At 43.0% G+C, this 20,375-nt stretch overlaps 1 protein-coding gene across 2 annotated transcripts; it reads left to right on the forward strand.

The window, feature by feature from the left end:
• Positions 1 to 121: 121 nt before the first annotated feature.
• On the forward strand, positions 122 to 19,544 carry LOC145433441 (uncharacterized). Of its 2 annotated transcripts, XM_080310547.1 has the most exons (16): positions 126 to 321; positions 566 to 655; positions 718 to 834; positions 6,171 to 6,397; positions 6,461 to 6,642; positions 7,945 to 8,256; positions 8,325 to 8,575; positions 10,527 to 10,713; positions 11,134 to 11,341; positions 11,403 to 11,497; positions 13,874 to 14,242; positions 17,155 to 17,332; positions 17,395 to 17,493; positions 18,804 to 18,988; positions 19,193 to 19,297; positions 19,359 to 19,544. In XM_080310547.1, exons 1-16 carry the CDS (start codon positions 172 to 174, stop codon positions 19,466 to 19,468), a joined length of 2,865 nt encoding a protein of 954 aa, XP_080166673.1. In that variant the 5' UTR covers positions 126 to 171; the 3' UTR covers positions 19,469 to 19,544. The 2 variants fall into 2 exon arrangements, with proteins under 2 accessions (XP_080166674.1, XP_080166673.1); XM_080310548.1 differs by lacking the exon at positions 19,359 to 19,544 and having other exon boundaries at positions 122 to 321; positions 18,804 to 19,022.
• Positions 19,545 to 20,375: the final 831 nt, after the last annotated feature.

Here is a 20,375-nt window from a genome sequence, read left to right on the forward strand (position 1 = left end):
GTTTCTCGATTTTGCCCAGTCCTGCTTATAACGTAGTCGGCATGCTTAAAAAGATCCAACATAGCTGCATTGGCAACTATTGTCAATTCATTATTGCGTCATAAAGACTCGCTTTGGAACCTCGGTCGGATAGTTTCATTTTGAAGTAAAATAAAAGAAGGATGTCGCGAAATGTCTGATGAGGATGAGCCGGCAACTCCGCCAAATGGACGGGAACGCAGTTCCATATCTGGCGAAACTGAAGAATCTAATAGCACAAACTTAGTCCGTGAAGATGATTTCGACGATTCAAGCCTAACGACACAGGATCCGGATCAGCCCGTGAGATACCAATATTTTCACTTTCAGATCCGTTCGGCGCGTGTCGCTAATACGAATAAACGCAGCGTTGTTTCATTGTAATTTAGTTCACTGGATGTGTCTATAGCCTGTCAGTTGATTCAAACGTAGAGGTTTATCGATAAGCCTGGCCTGCGCGACCAGAGGAGTGCAGTAAATTCAATACAACGGCAGCCCCTTAACCCAAATAAACTGATATTGGCAACTGCAATCATCTGTTGCTCAGGATGAAGAAATCGGCGTCGAATCTCTGCTGGAAACCCCTATATTTGAAACTGAAAAGGCACTTGCCGAACCACCGTCTTCTGTTGGGCAAGTGAGTAGATATCGTCTGTCTTGCAATCAGTAACATTTTTCAAACCTTCCTCGTTTCTATAGGATGAAAGCATCCCAGAAGCAGAATCGGCGGAGCTCTGCTCAGAATTGAGCTCGGAGATACTGCCTTCCCGTAAAAATTCTTTTCAGCCATCCGGTGTGCGAGTACAGTGCGGAAAGGTAAGCAATTGAGCATGGCTTAGCGAAGGGGTTTTCTTTGTATGAAACCAGAGTTTGAAACCAGTTTGGGTTGACTACACGCTGATGAAACTACGCACGCAATTTAGGCTTATCATTTACAGATTTCTTGGGTTAGAAAAATAAAACGGAAGCGGCCGTTATACAAAAACACACGGTAAATATCAGAAGATTCCACTAACTTCTCGGTGATGTTGTTTGTGATTAATTTCTGTTAAAACTGCTTGTTTGCCAATTTTCGATCGGCATCATTACTGAAGTAATAGCAGAGGTGGTCAAAGTAGTCAAGAAAGCTACTCAAGTAGAATTAGAAGTAGCGACGAAAAAATCTACTCAGGTACGAGTAGAAGTAGGCCTACTTCTTCAATAGGCAACTCAAACTTCTTGAAGTAGAATGGACTGACTTTGAATCTACTCAAGTAAGTAAGTAGTTTTAAAAACAGTCATAATTCGTTCGCATGGACTGTCAAAAGCTGCAAATTGAGCTATGCGGAATGTGCAGAGAGCTTGATTCGTAGGCTATTGATGCATCCCAGGAGGTATCAGTTTTCGACAGAATAATCATTCTTTTGCATCATGGGATGCAAATTTTTTATAGTATTGATATGAAAATGCGATAATAACCCTTTGTTTACTATAGAAGACTCCATTTTAGAGAGCATCGTGGCATGGCGCCCTACCCCATATTATAATGCCCCAAGTTTAGACGGAGAGCAATACCGAGAAGTTGCATCGGATACGGTTTCAACACTTTGCGCTATTAGTATACGGAAATAACAAATATTCTGGATCGTAAAATTTATATTTAGTGCAGCTTTATTTTCGGAAAATAGCGGCATTATTACACTTGCTTTCATTCTTCAACATGTACGTTCTGCAGACAAAAGAACTGAAACTAATTAGAACTCAAAGGATGATACTCGGTATTGAAAGTGAAATGCAAATGCCACTTCCAAAAAGCGGAAAATATATTTCATGTATTTTGTCCATAAAGTTTTAAAGGTGATCAGCTAAAACAGGTGTAACGATAAAAAGCCAGATTTTTCAGATTAGCAGGGAATGTCATGGGCTGCTAGATGACGATATGATAGGTAATTGCTAGATTGCGAAACGGTAGTTTCAAACATTATGGTGGGCCACATTTACTGTGATGAGAAATATCTGATATGGACGTCAATGCGATGTGAGCGGAACCCAGCAATCCGCGACCTAATTTATATTCACTGATACTTTGAACTCTGATCCTCTGTCACTTATTAATAACTGTACCGGTAGCGGTTTTTTCTATGCTCTGGGAGGTACAATCGAGGACAATTATACTGGCAAAGTTAAGTTACCTGAATGATTCGATTTCAAAGCGAGTATATCAGGCATAGGCCTATCACTCATTTAGACGTCATGGAGTGTGGATGACGTGAAAAGTTCAAAGATGTCGGGTTGTAGGCAGGGCCGTAACTGCCGCACCCCAAATCCCCCAATTGGGGGGGAGAGCTCGAAGGGGGCCCAAAATTATTTCTTGAATTAGCATAAATTATAGAGTATTTTTTGAAAATTTATGCACCTTTTTCAAAAAATTTTTGCGCTAGGCGCGATTTCAAGTTGCCAAGTATCTTGATTTTGGGGTACTCTTCCCCCAAGAAAAAATACGCAAGATTTATAGAAATGGGCATATCGGCGGTGGCCATTACCGAGTCACGATGTACCAAGATATATATATAAAGTTTTAGGCCATGTAACATGCGACTCCGATAGAAGTGCGCCAGAACGGTCGACCGCGAGAAAACCTTGGTCGAAAAGGACTGCCCTTATATGCTGACTGAAAACTTCTTTATAAATACAAAATACATATAGGTTTAATTAGGCGCCTAAATGACTGGCGCCGAATGTTCCTGTCTTGGCAATCGGAACCTCACAAGACAGATACCGTCCCGCAGGCAAAAATTATATACCAGTGAAGAAATACCAATTTGAAATCGTGTTCGTCTTTTAGTTTAGTTGCCTACGTTTGGGCGATTCTATATTTTTGATATACGATATAGCAGACAGGAGGTCACGAAATAACATCATGTTACGGAGTCATATACCAACGGGCCCTACAGTTTCCATAACACTTCACTCAGCTCTACCGGTAAATCTGATTACGTGAGCATAGAGGACAAGAAATTGATAGCAATATAGCCTCCCAGAAGTTCGGTTTGTCATCATATGAGGGGCCCAAGACCGACGTTTTGAGGGGGGCCTGACGAAGCGCTGTTACGGCCCTGGTTGTAGGCCTACCTTTTACTAGGCAGCCACGAAGAAAATTATGCCAGTTATACACCAAATTGAAGGTAATTTTCTACTTTTCGGCCGTGGCTCTTTATTGCAATTCCATACAATGCTGTGGGTAGATCACGACTCCACATTAATGTCAGTGCGTAGCTTTGTACTACATATATCGTCTTTCAGTACTGAATTTGGATCTTTACGATTTAAAACTCGAAATCGAATCATCGCCTTATATGTCAACGACATTTTTGAAACCTCCTCATTGAACACCACACTGTTCGCTGATGATACTCACCTCCTCTCTTCCGCATCTTCGACGGCAGAGCTGGATGCCCTGACTGGTGACCAAATGCCCAAAGTCCATGAGTGGACGGCCCAGAACAACCTTTGCATAAACGCCTCGAAATCGCAATTGCTGACAGTCAATTCAAAAAATAACCTAACCGTTAATATCGCTGGTCAGCCCGTTTCCAACACAGATAATGCCAAATATCTCGGAGTTTTACTGGACTCGAACATGTCCTGGAAGAGTCATATTCAGTCCCTAGAAACTAAATTATCACCGAAGTGCGGCCTGTTCTACAGCCTTGGGCGCTTCATGCCAGCATGGGTTCTCCTGATACTCTTTAAATCCTTAATCCAATCGAAGTTACATTATGGCATCCTCTGTTGGGGGGCTGCCAGTAAAACTGCACTCAAGCCACTGCAGAAACTACAGCATAAAGTGCTCCGAATCATAGCTAGGGCCCCAAAGGGGCCTGGCTGCCCATCCAATAAGTCGCTGCTGAAGAGATTCGGCGTCCTAAACATAGAAGATATGCGGAAACTAGAAATCGCCAAGTTTATGTATCAGTTTCACTGCGGTCGTTGCCCCGAATATTTCAATGACTTCTTTACCTCTGAATCAAAAGCGCACAAGTACAACACACGCGCGTCCACGTCGTCCAAATATCATATGATCGATCGAAAAGATCATCGCTCCATCAAATATGCCGGACCTGATGTGTGGAACAGTATCCCGCCGGCCATCCGACAGTCGACGAGCATGTCCACATTCAAGTCGAAATACAAGCAATTACTACTAAATAAATACAGTCCATCCTCAAGATTACCGGACCACGACTGACCTATCGATCTCGCTTCCCATGACATGCCGCCCTATTTCTTGTCGCTTTCTTTTTCTATACTGTATCCTTTACTTTCATTCAGTGTGCATTAGGGTTGTCCAAAATTTGGAAAATCTTAAAAATACCCCGTGATTGTGTCTCATTCCATAGATTATTGATAAAAAATAACAATGAGCCCAAAAGCAGCTCACGGGAAAGCCGTTAAGATTTCGGCCAAAGCGTTTTAAAGTAGCTGCCCAAGAATGGGCGTGCCACCGACCATAGAACGGCGAGAAGACTAGTAATCAAATAACCACGGCTCCTGATTGGCCAATTGGCTATGCTTCAATGATCACCACAGCAACAACTTGCTGATTATGTGCTCAAGGAGTCTGCTACCGGTGGGGATTCTGAAATCGCGTTGTTGGTAGGTTGGCAGATGATGATTTAAGATTAATTCAGGACATGTTAAGGTACGAAATACATGATGAACAATCAACAGCTGCTTCACATAAACTTCTACAGCATGACTGCTTTGCTGTGAAGGAAACGGCGGTAGCCTACATGCCGTGTTTTCATCGAGGGAAAGCAAAGACGATTATGCAAGTAGTGAACGAATTCCCCGTTTCAGAAGGGATCCATCATCAGTGAATACAAATATAAAGCTTGACCATGACACTATACTTTGTGAGAGCTTATTGGACTCAAGTTGTAGTATATAGTTGATATTTTGAATGCTCTAGGGATTGACTGAATCAGCCGGTTGTGCTTGGCAGTTATACTTACAGCAAATTGAATTCACATGTAAGTGTTGTCAAAGTCCTTAATGATGCTGCAGAAAAGAGGTGTAAAGTAAGCACAATGCTGGATATCATGTCCAAACTATGCTGGATACTATGCAGTATAGTCTGTGATTATCTTTACACCTATTTTCTGCGGGATCAATAGGGACTTTGACATACCACATTGGGCATAGCCTGTGCGAGTGTGCGTTATCATTAGGGACTTTAGCAACACTTACAAGTGAATTCAATTTACTGTAAGCATCTGATGAGTGCCAAGCATAACCCGCTGATTCAGCCGATTCCAATATCATTCAAAACGTTACCTATATATTACAGCTTGAGCCTAATAAGATCACACAAATTACGGTATCGTGTCATTGATAAGCTTTATATTTGTGTTCACTGATGATGGATCCTTTCCAAACGGGGAATTCGTTTACCGCTTGCATAAGCGCCTTTGCTTTCCCTCGGTGAAAACACGGCATGTAGGCTACAGCCGTTTCCTTCCAATAAAGCAGTCATGCTGTAGAAGTTTTTGTGAAGCAGCTGTTGATTGTTCATCATGTATTTCGTACCTTAACATGTCCTAAATTATTCTTAAATCATCATCTGCCAACCTACCAACAACTCGATTTCAGAATCCCCACCGGTAGCAGACTCCTTGAGCACATAATCAGCAAGTTGTTGCTGTGGTGATCATTGAAGCATAGCCAATTAGCCAATCAGGAGCCGTGATTATTTGATTACTAGTCTTCTCGCCGTTCTATGGTCGGTGGCACGCCCATTCTTGGGCAGCTACTTTAAAACGCTTTGGCCGAAATCTTAACGGCGTTCCCGTGAGCTTCTTTTGGGCTCATTGTTATTTTTTATCAATAATCTATGGAATGAGACACAATCACGGGGTATTTTTAAGATTTTCCAAATTTTGGACAACCCTAGTGTGCATGCCTCCTCTTTACTACGCCTAGGCCAAGGTGGGTGTCCGATTCCATTGACAAATCCAAGTCGCTTCGACATCTTCCTGTCTATTCATTGTATCGCATTTTTTGTGGTGTATTGAACTGATAAAATTGCTAATAAACCAATGATGATGATGATGATTGTTCCCATCCATAAGGACAATAAATGAAGCGTCCGTGCGCAACACTACCATTTTCAGGTCCCTCCGTGGTGTCCCGGAACGCCCCCTGTCGACAATGCCCTCGTGCTTGTACACAACCAACTGGTAAATTTGGAGAGTCGTTTCCAAAAAGATCTCCACAGCCTCGAGGCGAGATACTTCGAAGAGCTGTACGGACCGTTGCTTACGCTGCGTAATAGGTTACTGGAGGCATCGAAGGCTTTCAACACCTACGAATCGTGCGAGAGGAAGACTAGAACAAAACCGTGGGTCTAGAATCGATTCGTCGGGGACCCCGTTGTTGAGATCAAACTTTTCATACGCGTCAGGTGTTATTTTCGGGAATGGGACGATTGTGAACATGAGGCTGCAATGTCAAGGCGACGGATCTCGGATATAGGTCTGACCGAGTGTGATCTTTTCGATTCGTGTTCTAGCGTTATTGCGGCAGAAGAGTTCGGCGAGGACACATGGTGCGCGCTGAAGCATATGTTGTGCAGGATTTCAGATGGTTCGTACATTGTAAACAGTAACGATGTGTCGTCGATGGGATTAGGAACCGATCTTTTCGTAAAATGTAAATGCATTGTAACGATTAATCACCTGCAAGCTATATGGGCGTCTGTATGTCGGGTGAGCAGTTATACCAGTGGTTCCCAACGTGGGCGATATCGCCCCCCAGGGGGCGATTTGGCGGTCTAGGGGGGCGAAAATGACGAAGGGGGCGACAGGGGGGCGAAAATGGACAAAGGGGGCGACGGGGGGCGAAAATAGCGAAGGGGGCGATAACGCGCCAAATCGGCTGACCTTTTTTTTTTTTTAGTCAACCCACGGAAATTTAGTTACAAAAGTGTGTAAAATTAGACATCGTGCCGATTTGACCTTTTTTTTTTAGTCAACCCGCCGGTGATTACAGTTTGTATGCCCAATTTTCGGTACACAAAATTTGGGGGGCGATGATCGCTGTTGACCTTGAAAAGGGGGCGAAAAAGGTTGGGAACCACTGAGTTATACTGTTGTTGATGATGCTTCGACAGCAATGGACATTTTACACTCGGCCAATATTATTTTAATGATTACTAAGCTGCTGACTTATAGCACGGCTCATATAGTTGTTCAAAAACTTTTGTTTCAAATTTTACTGGCTAGAACGTTTTACTGACAACCTAACGTGGAATTGTTTTAAGTTGTCTGAGAAAAACGCTACATATCAAATTTGGCTCAATTCAAATATGTAGAAGCTATTAGAATAGAGAATTGTGGATTTTTGAAAAAAAAAATTCAAATTTACCAGGAGCTCGAACATCCGCTGAAATGGTTAGGTTGCCCAAAAAACGATGTAGCCCTTGACAAATTTGGCTCAATGTGAGCCAGTGGAAGTGAAGTTATTGTTCGGATTTGAAAACAATTGTTGAAAGTGGAAAATTCTATCATTCGGCTATATGCTTGTAAACGAGAAGTGAAGCGTATTCACATGTCTTGATTTTCACATAGCTGCCGGGAATCACGATGTATTGCTTTATGCTTGAAAATAATTTGAAAGAAGTCAATTTTATTAAAAGAAAAACTCACGCAAACATTTTGATTATAGCCATTTCACCAAAGAAACAACACAAGTACACCAGTACCAAAAAACGAACACATACATCATTGGAAAACCTACAGATACAAATCATAGCGCAATGACATCTCTCTAATTTATAGTCTTGCTTATGCGTTAGAAGATTTAAAATCTTGGCGCAGCTTGCGAATGGTTTTCGTACTGTTTTGCACACGAGAACAGGAATAATTCACGCGTACGTTTTCCCGACAGCTCTGCAACTGCGGTCGCGACACAGCGACTGCGTCATCCAGCCGCATAAGTTCTGGTATCACGTGTTCAAACGGTCTGCCCCGATTCTGAGCGCAATGGTGGGCAGGAACGACGCCGAATTTCTCGGATGCATACGCGACGTCAGAGTCCGTCTGTACAACGCGAATTGGCCAGACACTTGCCAGTTCAGAACCGGAGTCAAAAGAAGGCACCCCCCCTTTATAAAGAAATGCGGGCGACCGCGAGGCCCCGCGAGATATTTGTCTTCTTGCGGGTTAGACTTTTTGCCGCAGGACGATTGCTTTGATCCAGGTCAGAAATCTTTTCGACTGAGTTGAGATAGTTGGAGGAATTAAGGTTGTCTTATTATCCCAATACAGCGTTTTTGTCTGTAAGCGAAAGCACGTCCGACGTGGCCATGAATTGCGTTATGGATGAACCCGCGGATTGCGATGCCGAAGACAGTCCGGTGGTCGGCTTTGAGCTGGAGTTTGAACTCTACCCGAATACCATCGTTCAAAACTCGATCCTGCGAAAGCGGTACCTCATAGACGTGGGACCGCAGAAGGAAGATTTCACGAAAGTGAAAAAGCATAAAGACTTTAAGGGTCCGACTTGCGACATGAGCAAGGTAACCGCTTCTACCGTGTGTTAGGTAGGGTTACCATACGTCCTCTTTTAAGAGGATTTGTACTCTTTTTTGACTTTTTTGAAAGTGTCCTCGGAGGACGCCCTTTTGTCCTCTTTTTTGAGATTTTGTCCTCTTTTTTGAAAATTTAGGTCAGATTTAGAGCAAATTGCGAGTGATATGACGTAAATTAGCACAGAACTGACGCACCGGCGGGTATTTCGGAGTGAAAATCGGTTATTTTAGCTCTGGGCGGAAAGATGACCTTTTTTTTTCTTTTTTTAGTCATCCACCTAGCAATGCGAGAAGAAAAAGGGTATTTTGAGCTCTGAGCGGAAAATATGACCTTTTTTTTTAGTCAACCGATCACAAAGTGGGAAAAATTCACCGGTTTTTGAGAATTCTTCTCCGGTTTTCCAAGTCTCAAATTTCTGAAAAAGTGTCCTCTTTTTTGATTTCCAAAATATGGTAAGCCTAGTGTTACGACATGGGTAAAAGTAAATTGTAGTGATGATGATCCCTAAAAGGTTGAACGCGATCATTTAGAAAATGCGAACACGTACATAATGGGTCGTAATGCTAATTTAAGTATAGCCTACACTTTTTGAATTGCAATTTCAGTGGAGGTCGTAAATGTCTGCTCAACTACAAGTATAGCCAATAAGTAGCGATTTCTAAGTCAGGTGAAAACAAATACTTCAAATAGGAGTAGAACATAAAAAACCACACCACAAACAGGTACCATCTTTAGACATCTATTCAGCAGTTACCGTGATGATGACGTTTTCACACGTCTCGTATGAGGATCTTACAAGTATAACCGACGGCAACTTAACCCAAAACTAATAGAAGGAGATTATTCGTGTTCAGGAACATATGATCATATATATCTAAGCCGGCATGAATTCGAACTGTGGTATCAATTAGCGAGTCCGTGATCTCCCGCTTTCACCAATACCAATATGCCACACATATCACATTACAATACATCAAGATCAATCGCTCCATGTCGCGCGCAAATGCATAGCATACGCGACCTCGGCAGACTATTTTCACAAATCAAAATGTTCCAATCTGCTCGAGAATCCGTATCGTAATGACACCGATTTGAGCTGATTGTGAACTTGTCATCTTTTGTTTTCTCGAGGCTGTAATACATCTTCCGATCGTCATGTTTTTCTATTAGCGTAAATCGATTACGGCTATTACGCCCATTTGGAGTTTGTTAGGAGCCATGTTTTGCAAATTCCAATTAATTCCATGTCACATTGTCAACCTTGAATAAGTATGACATCACAACCGCTAATTAACATGATCTTTGATCACTGGCGATCTTTGATCACTGGCCAGCGATGATAGGCGTGGCGGCTTCTTACTACAATACAGTAGGAAATTTCAATCATTACATTTCGCGTACAATCGGATAACATCTCAGCGGGAGATCGCGTGCCGCTGCGCACAGTCGATTGTTGCTAATGGATCCACTGATAATATGAATTGCTGAATTACATATTTTGTGATACGATTGTTGATATACAATGTTCTTTCCAATTCTCTACTAGTTGCTGACGATTACCCCTGACGAGTGTCAGCCGAAAATATTCGGGTTCATTTCAATATGAATATACTATTTAATTTTATATTGAAGTTCTGTACCTCCAAGAAGCTCTTCAAATTGCTGAATTGCAGACGTGCTGAGAAATAGTGGAGATACAATCCGCATTTCAAAAGGACGGCTTGTAATGAGAGTGGTTTCGACCCTAAAACCCAGCTGACTACGTCACTATTCTGAATAGCTGTGAATTTCACCAATTCATAATACCGCAATTACAATGCAACGAAAACGAATGCTACGAAAAATGGAAGGGTTATCATAGGTCCTATACTGAGATATTAGGAATATGCCGTTTGCGCGGTTTCGCAAATGAGTGTTTATTATGCGTTTCCAAGAAAGGCGGGTCTCATCACCAGCGACGGAGTGGGCGAAGAGAGCAGCGACAGCGACGAGTGTCCTCGAACGAAAAGACGTAAGAAGGGCGGAGACAGTTTTCACTACCTGCTCGATTACCAAGGACCGCGGCTCGTGGGGATAGAGGGCAGCACCGTCAGATGGAAGTGTGGCGCGAGCCGCATGCCAAAACGTACGCGTTTGTAACAACTGGGACTGGGCACGATGATTAGAATAACGCGAAACAATAACTTCACATTGCTAATATATTCGCTAAATGCATCTGAGCTTCTGTACCTCAAATGGCTAGTTCAAATACAATGGTTCGCGTACCGACATTATTGGCTTCTTGTCACTGAGAATTAATTTATCAATGAGAATTATAGTCCACATGCCTTCATTCGCTCCAATATAAAAACATGTTACAAGACAAGGCTGCACAGTGCGCACTTTGGTGGAATAAGCGATGTTTCGGTGAAATAGTGATTGGCGTTGAAAATATGCAAACGTATCATGTTTACGTAATTAATAAGCATTCTCGCCTGGTGAGGAACCATACTTCTGGATACAGTAGGAAAACACGGAACCTTACATTTTCATATTTTAATGAAAGCTTGTGTACTCCGTCGCGGAGACGCCGGCTATCGACCGGCGCATCTGCCGGCGGAACCTCCCTATCCCGGCGAGTCGTGCGACGGAAGCCCGTCTTTCCTCGACTTTTTCGGCTGGAATTGGGACATATACAGAAACAGAATCATGACCAACGACGCCCGTCGAATGATTCATGTCAAACCGAGAGAGGTGACCGAGATCATCACTAGGTAATCGCCACTGATCTATTGACTATTTCTGATTTATGACCTTGGCTAATGTCTTGTTTAGGGATTACGAGGTGGGAATGTATATTCGCGAATTCGTCATACCGAGAGCGTTCGATATATACAGACGGTGTCGCCGAGATTCCACTACGGGTGCTGGTAAGAGATATATACCAGGGCTCGCCGAATCAAAATGGGTCGCGGGCCACTTTTCATATTTCATTGCGGCCGCGGGCCGCATGAATTCAAATTCGATATAAAATAGGCAACTACGTTTTAAAACTCTACGTCAGTACAACGCTCTGTTACCTAACATATGCGATGGGCATTGTGACCACAAAAGAAGTAGTATTTTATTAAAGGAATACAAATACAAAAATAATTCATTATCATCGATTTCGTTTTATTTTGAACTTTGTTCTGTGCACGATATCTGGAAACGCTTTTCGGCCACTAAGGAATCGATATTAGGACCAGTGAGTGAGTGAGATGCAATACTAGCTGAAAAACCATCTCCACGTAAAGCTTTGATCTTGGGAGAAAGCCCTACGTCAGTGGTTCTCAAACTTTTTTAGACAAAATGCTAGTAATTCCAACGGATATTTTGATGGCATGGAAGGTTATGACTGTTGATGAGAGAATTCTATAATATGATTTCCGAACTATACACAGAGCAATAACTACACGAATTCGAGGGAAATCGCGCGAATAAAATCTCAGATAATGACCGCAGCTCCGTCAGACGCTTTCACGCCCCAGAAGAGTTAGGGTTTGTTTGAGAACCACTACCGTACGCTGTTATCTAAGCGTATCGGTTGCACGCCAAGGCAATGTGCCTATTCATATCAGCTTATTCTCCCTCGATGGAAAGCTGTTGCCATCGCCAAAGCTGTTTTAGCTAGTGGCGAATAATGATGTTGGGCACAAGAGAATAGCTTATTTTGAAACCTCAACAACGATATGTGGAAACTGTAATCAATTTCAGCATTCCAAATTGGTTTTCTTCAGGGTTGTAATGACTCGAGTCATGACTCGACTCGTGTCAGACTCGAGTCACGATTTTCTGATGACTCGACTTGACTCGAGTCATTTTCTCAAAATACGGAAATGACTCGACTCGAGTCAATGTGTGTATTGACTCGACTTGGACTCGAGTCATTGCGCATGACTCGAACCAAGTCATATGATTCGAGACTCAGACGGCCAATACCGACATTTCATTGTAATTTCGAAGTAAAGTAAAGTAACCACCCTATTAGGATTTCGTCTATTGATACCGGTACTTGAAAATGCGACCAGAAACCGTTAAAAGTGAGGTAAATTTGTATATTATAGATGCAAACCATTCGATATCACCAAGCAGAGTTATAAAAGTGGGTTTAACAAAACTTTAACTGGAAACTGAGCAGTCAACACAATGACTTGGACTCGGACTCGAGTCATAATACCATGACTCGGACTCGAACCCCTGCTCGATGACTTGGACTCGGACTTGACTCGGTGGTGAATTGGGAATGACTCGACTTGACTCGAGTCAAAACTATAAAAGTGAGATTGACTTGTGATTGTGACTCGGAACCTTGTGACTTGGTTACAACCCTGGTTTTCTTAGCTTTCATCCGAAATCTCAAATCAAGTCGCGGGCCGCAAAATATGACCACCGGGGCTGCATGCTGGCCGCGTGTTGGTGACCCCTGCTATAGACTCTAGCTAGTCAGCGTTGGTACTCAATTCGAAATTTCATGCCGCGACTTCATATCTTGTGATACGATTGTTGATGTACACTGTACAATGTCCTTTCCAATTCTCTACTAGCTGCTGACGAGTACCCCCTTGGCCCCGGCGAGTGTCAGCCGAAAATATTCGGGTTCATTTCAATATGAATAAATACCATCCAATTGTATATTGAAGTTACGTACCTCCCAGAAGCTCGTCGTACTTTTCTAATCAAGTACCGTATAAAGGAGGTTGGATTTACGTGCAAGTACAAAAAAGGAACTATATGCTAGGCTTAGTTTAGCCTAAAACTTGAAAACTGTTAAGTAGAAGAGGAAGTTAAAATCTGTTTGGTCGAGACCTCCCATACTTTTTGTCCTCGATCAAAGGTGGCTACTTTCAATAATATCTGGGAACATCTTCGCGTCAAGCCCAGAGTGGATACTGACGCTAAAATTGGAGCGATTTCAGTAAAATATTTGACTACCGTGATACAGCGTCAGTCGATGCCACTATTTCTCGCATAAACGTTGTATGGACATCCCAAAAGTGCTTTTTACTTTACAAAATTCAAAGTGTAAAATGTAGTCGAAGTACCACTTGAGTTGAGGGTCGACTTACAACTAAAAAGTAAATATTTTTGGTCATGTTTGGCTTATAAGTCTGCGAAGTAGAAGGAGTGCAAAACTCGAGTAACGAGTGCAAGTAACCAAAGTCTACTTGAGTACTCCGAAAAATAATGGTACTTGCTTACTCAGCCCTCTGAACATATGCCATAAACTGCTGTTCTACCGTTTGTCACCATTGCGTATTTTACAGACTCAGGCATTCCTGTCGTAAAAACCAGCACGAAAGCAGGGGCGACGCGCGGAATACGCCCCACGTGCAAAGCGACCAAGGCCCGCCCATGCCCTCAATCATCTACGACGTCAACGTCGCAAGATATTTCGAAAACTGATTCAGGATCGAAGTCTGTCGAGTGTAAGCAGCAGGTTAACATCGGAAAACCGAAGCCTGTGAACCACGCGCGGAGCTACGACGACGTCGATGACGTCATGATCATACCGTCCGCGTTGCCTAAGCACCGCGCCAAAGATTCAACCGATTCCAACCACGCGGACGGTAGTCTTCAATCGTCGCGTAAACGGTATTCAGAAATAATACAAAACCTCGACTCGGTGCATCAAGGTGAATATCAGTACATAAATAACTGGCCTGTGCCTGAAGTCGAATTTTATACAATACACCAACCTAGTTTTTGCCAACAGAACAAGTTCGTGTACTATCTAAAATAGTAAATTGAGCTCTTCGCCCCGAAATGTCATACCAGAGACGTCATATTTTGCGATGCGATTGTTGATATACAATATTATTTCCAATAATCTATTATAATAGCTGACGGTTACCCCCGACGAGTGTGAGCCGAAAATATTAGGGTTTATTTCATTAAAAATTTGAAAAAGGCTACTATTCAATTCTATATTGAACATCTGTACCTCCAAGAAGATCTTCATATAACTTAGCGACTTATAGATGCGAATTGCGTGACTGCACGTTAGAGCTAGAGCAACTGGATAGAGTAAGCAATTTCTGGTCTCTTCATAAACAGATACTGTAATGTAGTAGCTGGCGACTCGAACCTGATCTTAAACGAAAGCTGCTATCGCAGTGATTACGAAAATATAAATTACAATATGAACTAGAACTAGAACTAGAACACCGCCGAAATTGCCCTCAGTCAGAAATCTGCGTCATTTGCAACCATTCTGAATGCCGCGATGCGACGAGGTGCTCAATGTCTTTACAATCGGTATGCGGAACAATGCCGATTTCCGAGACAATTTTGGATGGGTTGCAGCGCCCCGAATAAATTATAATATATATTTACGGAATCGTCATCATCATCATTGGTTTATTAGCAAATTTTATCAGTTCATTACACCACAAAAGTGCGATACAATGAAAAGATAGGAAGCTATCTAAAAAAAGCCAGAGTAGTCCCTGTACACAAAGCTGGGGATAGAACTAATGTCACCGACTATACCGTCCGATATCCGTTCTCCCATGCATCGGGATTGTATTCGAAAAGTTGCTCCTCTCCCGCCTGTCCTCATTCCTCGCCAAAATGTCTGTCATTTCCCCTCAACAATTTGGCTTCCGAAACAAACACCAAACCGCTCATGCCCTCCTAACAGTGGCCGAACAGTACTACGATATCTCAGAGAAGCGAAATGTGGGATGTAGCATTTTTCTCGACCTAAAAAAAGCGTTTGACTGCGTAGATCATAAAATTCTCATCTCGAAATTGGCGCGTTACGGACTTCGGGGCCCACAACTCGAGCTCATGAAAAGTTACCTCACTGGACGCCAACAAATGGTTGCGATCTCAGACACCTTGTCCTCTCCTCACCCGGTGACCTGTGGTGTGCCCCAGGGCTCAGTACTTGGACCGGTCCTTTTCACCTTATATGTCAACGACATTTTTGAAACCTCCTCATTGAACACCACACTGTTCGCTGATGATACTCACCTCCTCTCTTCCGCATCTTCGACGGCAGAGCTGGATGCCCTGACTGGTGACCAAATGCCCAAAGTCCATGAGTGGACGGCCCAGAACAACCTTTGCATAAACGCCTCGAAATCGCAATTGCTGACTGTAAATTCAAAAAATAACCTAACCGTTAATATCGCTGGTCAGCCCGTTTCCAACACAGATAATGCCAAATATCTCGGAGTTTTACTGGACTCGAACATGTCCTGGAAGAGTCATATTCAGTCCCTAGAAACTAAATTATCACCGAAGTGCGGCCTGTTCTACAGCCTTGGGCGCTTCATGCCAGCATGGGTTCTTCTGATACTCTTTAAATCCTTAATCCAATCGAAGTTACATTATGGCATCCTCTGTTGGGGGGCTGCCAGTAAAACTGTACTCAAGCCACTGCAGAAACTACAGCATAAAGTACTCCGAATCATAGCTAGGGCCCCAAAGGGGCCTGGCTGCCCATCCAATAAGTCGCTGCTGAAGAGATTCGGCGTCCTAAACATAGAAGATATGCGGAAACTAGAAATCGCCAAGTTTATGTATCAGTTTCACTGCGGTCGTTGCCCCGAATATTTCAATGACTTCTTTACCTCTGAATCAAAAGCGCACAAGTACAACACACGCGCGTCCACGTCGTCCAAATATCATATGATCGACCGAAAAGATCATCGCTCCATCAAATTTGCCGGACCTGATGTGTGGAACAGTATCCCGCCGGCCATCCGACAGTCGACGAGCATGTCCACATTCAAGTCGAAATACAAGCAATTACTACTAAATAAATACAGTCCATCCTCAAGATTACCGGACCACGACTGACCTATCGACTTCCCATGACATGCCGCCCTATTTCTTATCGCATTCTTTTTCTATACTATCTTCTTTACTTTCATTCAGTGTGCATGCCTCCTCTTTACATCGCCTATGCCAAGGTGGGTGTCAGATTCCATAGACTACTCCTTGTCGCTTCGACATCTTCCTGTCATTTCATTGTATCGCATTTCTGTGGTGTATTGAACTGATAAAATTGCTAATAAACCAATGATGATGATGATAATGGTGTCGAAGCGACTTGGAGTAGTCTCTGGCATCAGACACCCACCTTGGCCTAGGCGGTGTGAAGAGGAGGCATGCACAGTGTGCACAGATGCATTGCACACTGAATAAAAAGTAAAAGAAGATAGTATTGAAAAAAGCAAGTGACAAAATTGGGGTGGCATGTCATGGAAGGCGAGATCGATAGGTCAGGTCGTGGTCCGGTAATCTTGAGGATGGACTATAGTATTTATTTAGTAGTAATTGCTTGTATTTCGACTTGAATCAGCACGACAGTAGCTTTTGTATAAGTTCTGTTTTACACAATTTTTCGCTCGGGTCGCCAGGTACAAGATTACTAATTTACAATGCGAGGCCGCCAAAAATTACTATAGTTTTATTCGGTTGACCAAACTTGCATGCAGTCACGTGTTTCGCATCTATTCGAAGGTTAACAATATCTATAATATCAGAAAATCTCGTCAATTTCGTCGTTTGACGTTGTGACTTTTTTTTGGTGCAGCTAACTCTACGCAAAATGTGGAACGCCAAGCAAGCGGCCCAAAGCTAGGCGAGCCGTTGACTGGTTCGGCCGGCGTGCAATCCGTTTCGAACGGCCAAGCGGCCTCGGATCGCCACAATGAGTCGCGTTTGGCGCGTAACGATGCTGACAACAGCAGCAGCACCGACGATGAGAAATTGTATGATTGGGTCCTTGTTGGTTTGGTTTATATCGTTTAACGCTGCAACGAAACCGTTTCAGTGGCGGGGGCAGGCTAAAGTCCAATCCGTCGTTCGCTAACCGTATTCTGAAAAAGAAGCGGAGCAGAACTAAAGCCGGTGGTGCACTCGCCCGTCAAAGGTGCCCTCCTGTTGTTCTTCATTTTTTGAAGTGATCAAGTACTCTTTTCCTATTTGCGCAACTTACTCAAGTGGTTATTTTTTTCGACTACTTTCACTCTATTTGGACAGTTTTTTGGGTTAATTTACTTCGGATTTTTGAACAAAGTCGTTTTTCATAAGTTTACATCACTTTATGAGTGAAATCGTCGTGACAACTACGGGAAACAGCCCCCGCATCACGGTAGCTGAATATAACCTTTAAGATTCTACCTGTTGGCGGTGTCATTAATCGTTTTGCGTTAGTTGCGAGGACGCATCTTGATATTTCGAATGGTGCCATGCCACCTCCGATTAACAGCTAGGGCGTCGATCGTAAAGTTTGGTGATCCGGGAGAATGCTAATCATGTGATTAAAAACTTCTAATCGAGACGCATTTTAGGCGGAGATAATCAAGTTAGCTGATCCGGGAGAATGCTAATCGTGTGAATAAAAACTGGTAATCGCGACAAACGTTGTAAAAGGTTACGCGCGATGATTAGTCAAGGTGTCCCGAGTTTTCAATCAAGTGGTGTTATTTGTTGCATCATAATGCGAAAAGCTATAGGCTGTCACTCTGTCAGTAGTCACGCGAAATGAAAGTCGTGTGTAATCAGTAAGGTACAGTGAAGAAACGGATTATTGAATATTGATATCCCTCTGCCATGGTGGGTACATAATTCGTTGATTGTCTAGTAAAGCCATCACCCTGGAGACCTTCGTCACGGTCATTATCGGAAATAACTCCGCGAAGGAATGGTACGCAGTCGTCGCAGTGTACGCAGTTTTTTTTATAGATGACTATAAATTATTCCGGCTTGTTGAGTCATGAGATTAAAACTAACTTTATGCGCTGCGATCAACCGGTTTCCTTAGTCCTGGGTTGTTAAATCCTGATGAGCGCGATAATCGACTTTACCGATAATCCAACTTCTGATCTGCGCCTTAAAAGTATGCGACCACTACTTACTACTATCGATAATACTTGCTTGGATAGGCTACAAGTCAAACCAGGGGCCTATACGAAAACCTAATTTAGGGTTATCGTAGCCCATTCAGACCATTCGATTTCTTCTTCCGCTTGAGGTAGGTTAGGCATTTATTGGAAATTGACATTTGTACTCGAAATTGAGTGGAAATATGAATGGTGAGTGAGTACTGACGACAGATTCCGATGTTCCGCTCCATCTGTGACGTCACTTGGTTGTTGAGAGTTCTCGCCTCTTCGAATCTCCATCCCTGTGTCAGCATTTATTGGCTATCATTCCTACAACGATCATCGCAATTCTCAGGGAGAAGGGAAGCGGAAAAGTCCGCGCAAACGCGTCTAAGTCGAGCTGCTCTCACGATCGGAGAAAGATCGCTTTCAAGCGCAGTTCTCCTTGCCCGAGCGATCGCGAGGCCGTTCTTGATGGTAGTGATGCGAAGAGCTCTTCTGGATCATCTGACGGGCCCAGAAAACATTCACGAGTGTCCGGTAACTGACTTAAATTGGGAAAATTTTGATTTATGTTAAGTATCAATCGTTACGCTTATAAATCGGATGTCTAATTGATGCGTCGCTTATGAAAGTCGTGTTTTCTATGTAAAATTTGATGCAACATGAAACTAATTTGCGAGGTAGAGATTGTGGTCTGACTCCGTGGGTGTCTTTCGTAAATAAGTTATATTTCTTGCTCAGGGGCTGCGACGCCATCTACATCCGACGAAGAGACTTTTCCCGATGAATTTGATCCGCTGGTTTATACAAAACCGGCATGTTCCCTGGGTTTAGAGGAAGAGATGGGTATATTTTTTATGCGCATTCTTGAATTTCTGTTGACGCTTTCTACTGTTTTCCTCGATAGAGCAAGAAACCCACGACGATCGCAATCAAGACGATATGGAAAATATATATTCGAATTCCGACAGCGAAGCTCCGGTAGAACCAGATTATGAGTCTTGCAAACAGCAGTAGCAATTTTTGTATTGTTGAGTATTATGAATACAATATATCTTGACTTTGAAATATATGAAAAAGTGCTGAAAATCGACACGAGTGAATGAGATAGATCCAAGGGAGAGCAGAGAGTTTAGCAGCTCATTATGACCATACCGCGGTATGACAATATTTCCCCTTACTACGCCTATGACCCAAGTCTGGAGATCCTGTATTGAATCTGGCTGATCTACCGATGGACCCTGGTTTGCGGCACTGCAGCTGAACTATAGTATGTAACTGAATGGATACTAGCCTGTGCTTGAGACTCGATCAAGCCAAGATATGACATATCGATTGCGCCTAGCGACACTGCCTCTTCGATTTCATTCCTTGTCATTTCTATGTCATATGTAATAATTTCTTCATCAGTGCAGCGATCGCGCTGGTATATGTGAGTGTGACACAGCAGATTCACAACGAAGTGAACCAAGCTACTGGTGAGGTTGGCCAACTGCATGGGCTGCTATATGGCTAACAGGGGTGTTTTTTTCAAATCTACTCCCGAAAGACCTGCTTTAAGGTTAATTTTTAGTTTTCCTCGCCGTCACTGATTTCGCGTCACTTATGGCGTTTTTCACTTTTGCCTTGTACAATCACCTGGCTGCAAAGCTGTAAGGTAGGACGAATTTCCTAAAGGAGGACATTTTCGATTTCTTGAAAAGGGAGGACAAATCCTCCTACAGGAGGACGTATGGTAACCCTAGCTAACAGTAGGGTTACCATATTTTGGAAATCTGAAAAGAGGACACTTTTTCAGAATTTTCAGACTTGCAAAACTGGAGGAGAGTTCTCAAAAAATGGTAAATTTTTCCCACTTTGTGGTCGGTTCACTGAAAAAAGTCAACTTATCACTCAGCTCCCGAAATACCCGCCGGACCGTCAC

Source organism: Botryllus schlosseri, chromosome 2 (assembly GCF_051294905.1).
Source record: "Botryllus schlosseri isolate E-star chromosome 2, Bs_hap1, whole genome shotgun sequence".
Lineage (NCBI taxonomy): Eukaryota > Metazoa > Chordata > Ascidiacea > Stolidobranchia > Styelidae > Botryllus > Botryllus schlosseri.

Coding starts and splice junctions, on each gene's coding strand:
- LOC145433441 (XM_080310547.1), top strand. CDS start 172: ATGTCTGATGAGGATGAGCCGGCAACTCCGCCAAATGGACGGGAACGC. Junction 322..565: donor CACAGGATCCGGATCAGCCC/GTGAGATACCAA, acceptor TCTGTTGCTCAG/GATGAAGAAATCGGCGTCGA. Junction 18,989..19,192: donor AAAACATTCACGAGTGTCCG/GTAACTGACTTA, acceptor TTTCTTGCTCAG/GGGCTGCGACGCCATCTACA.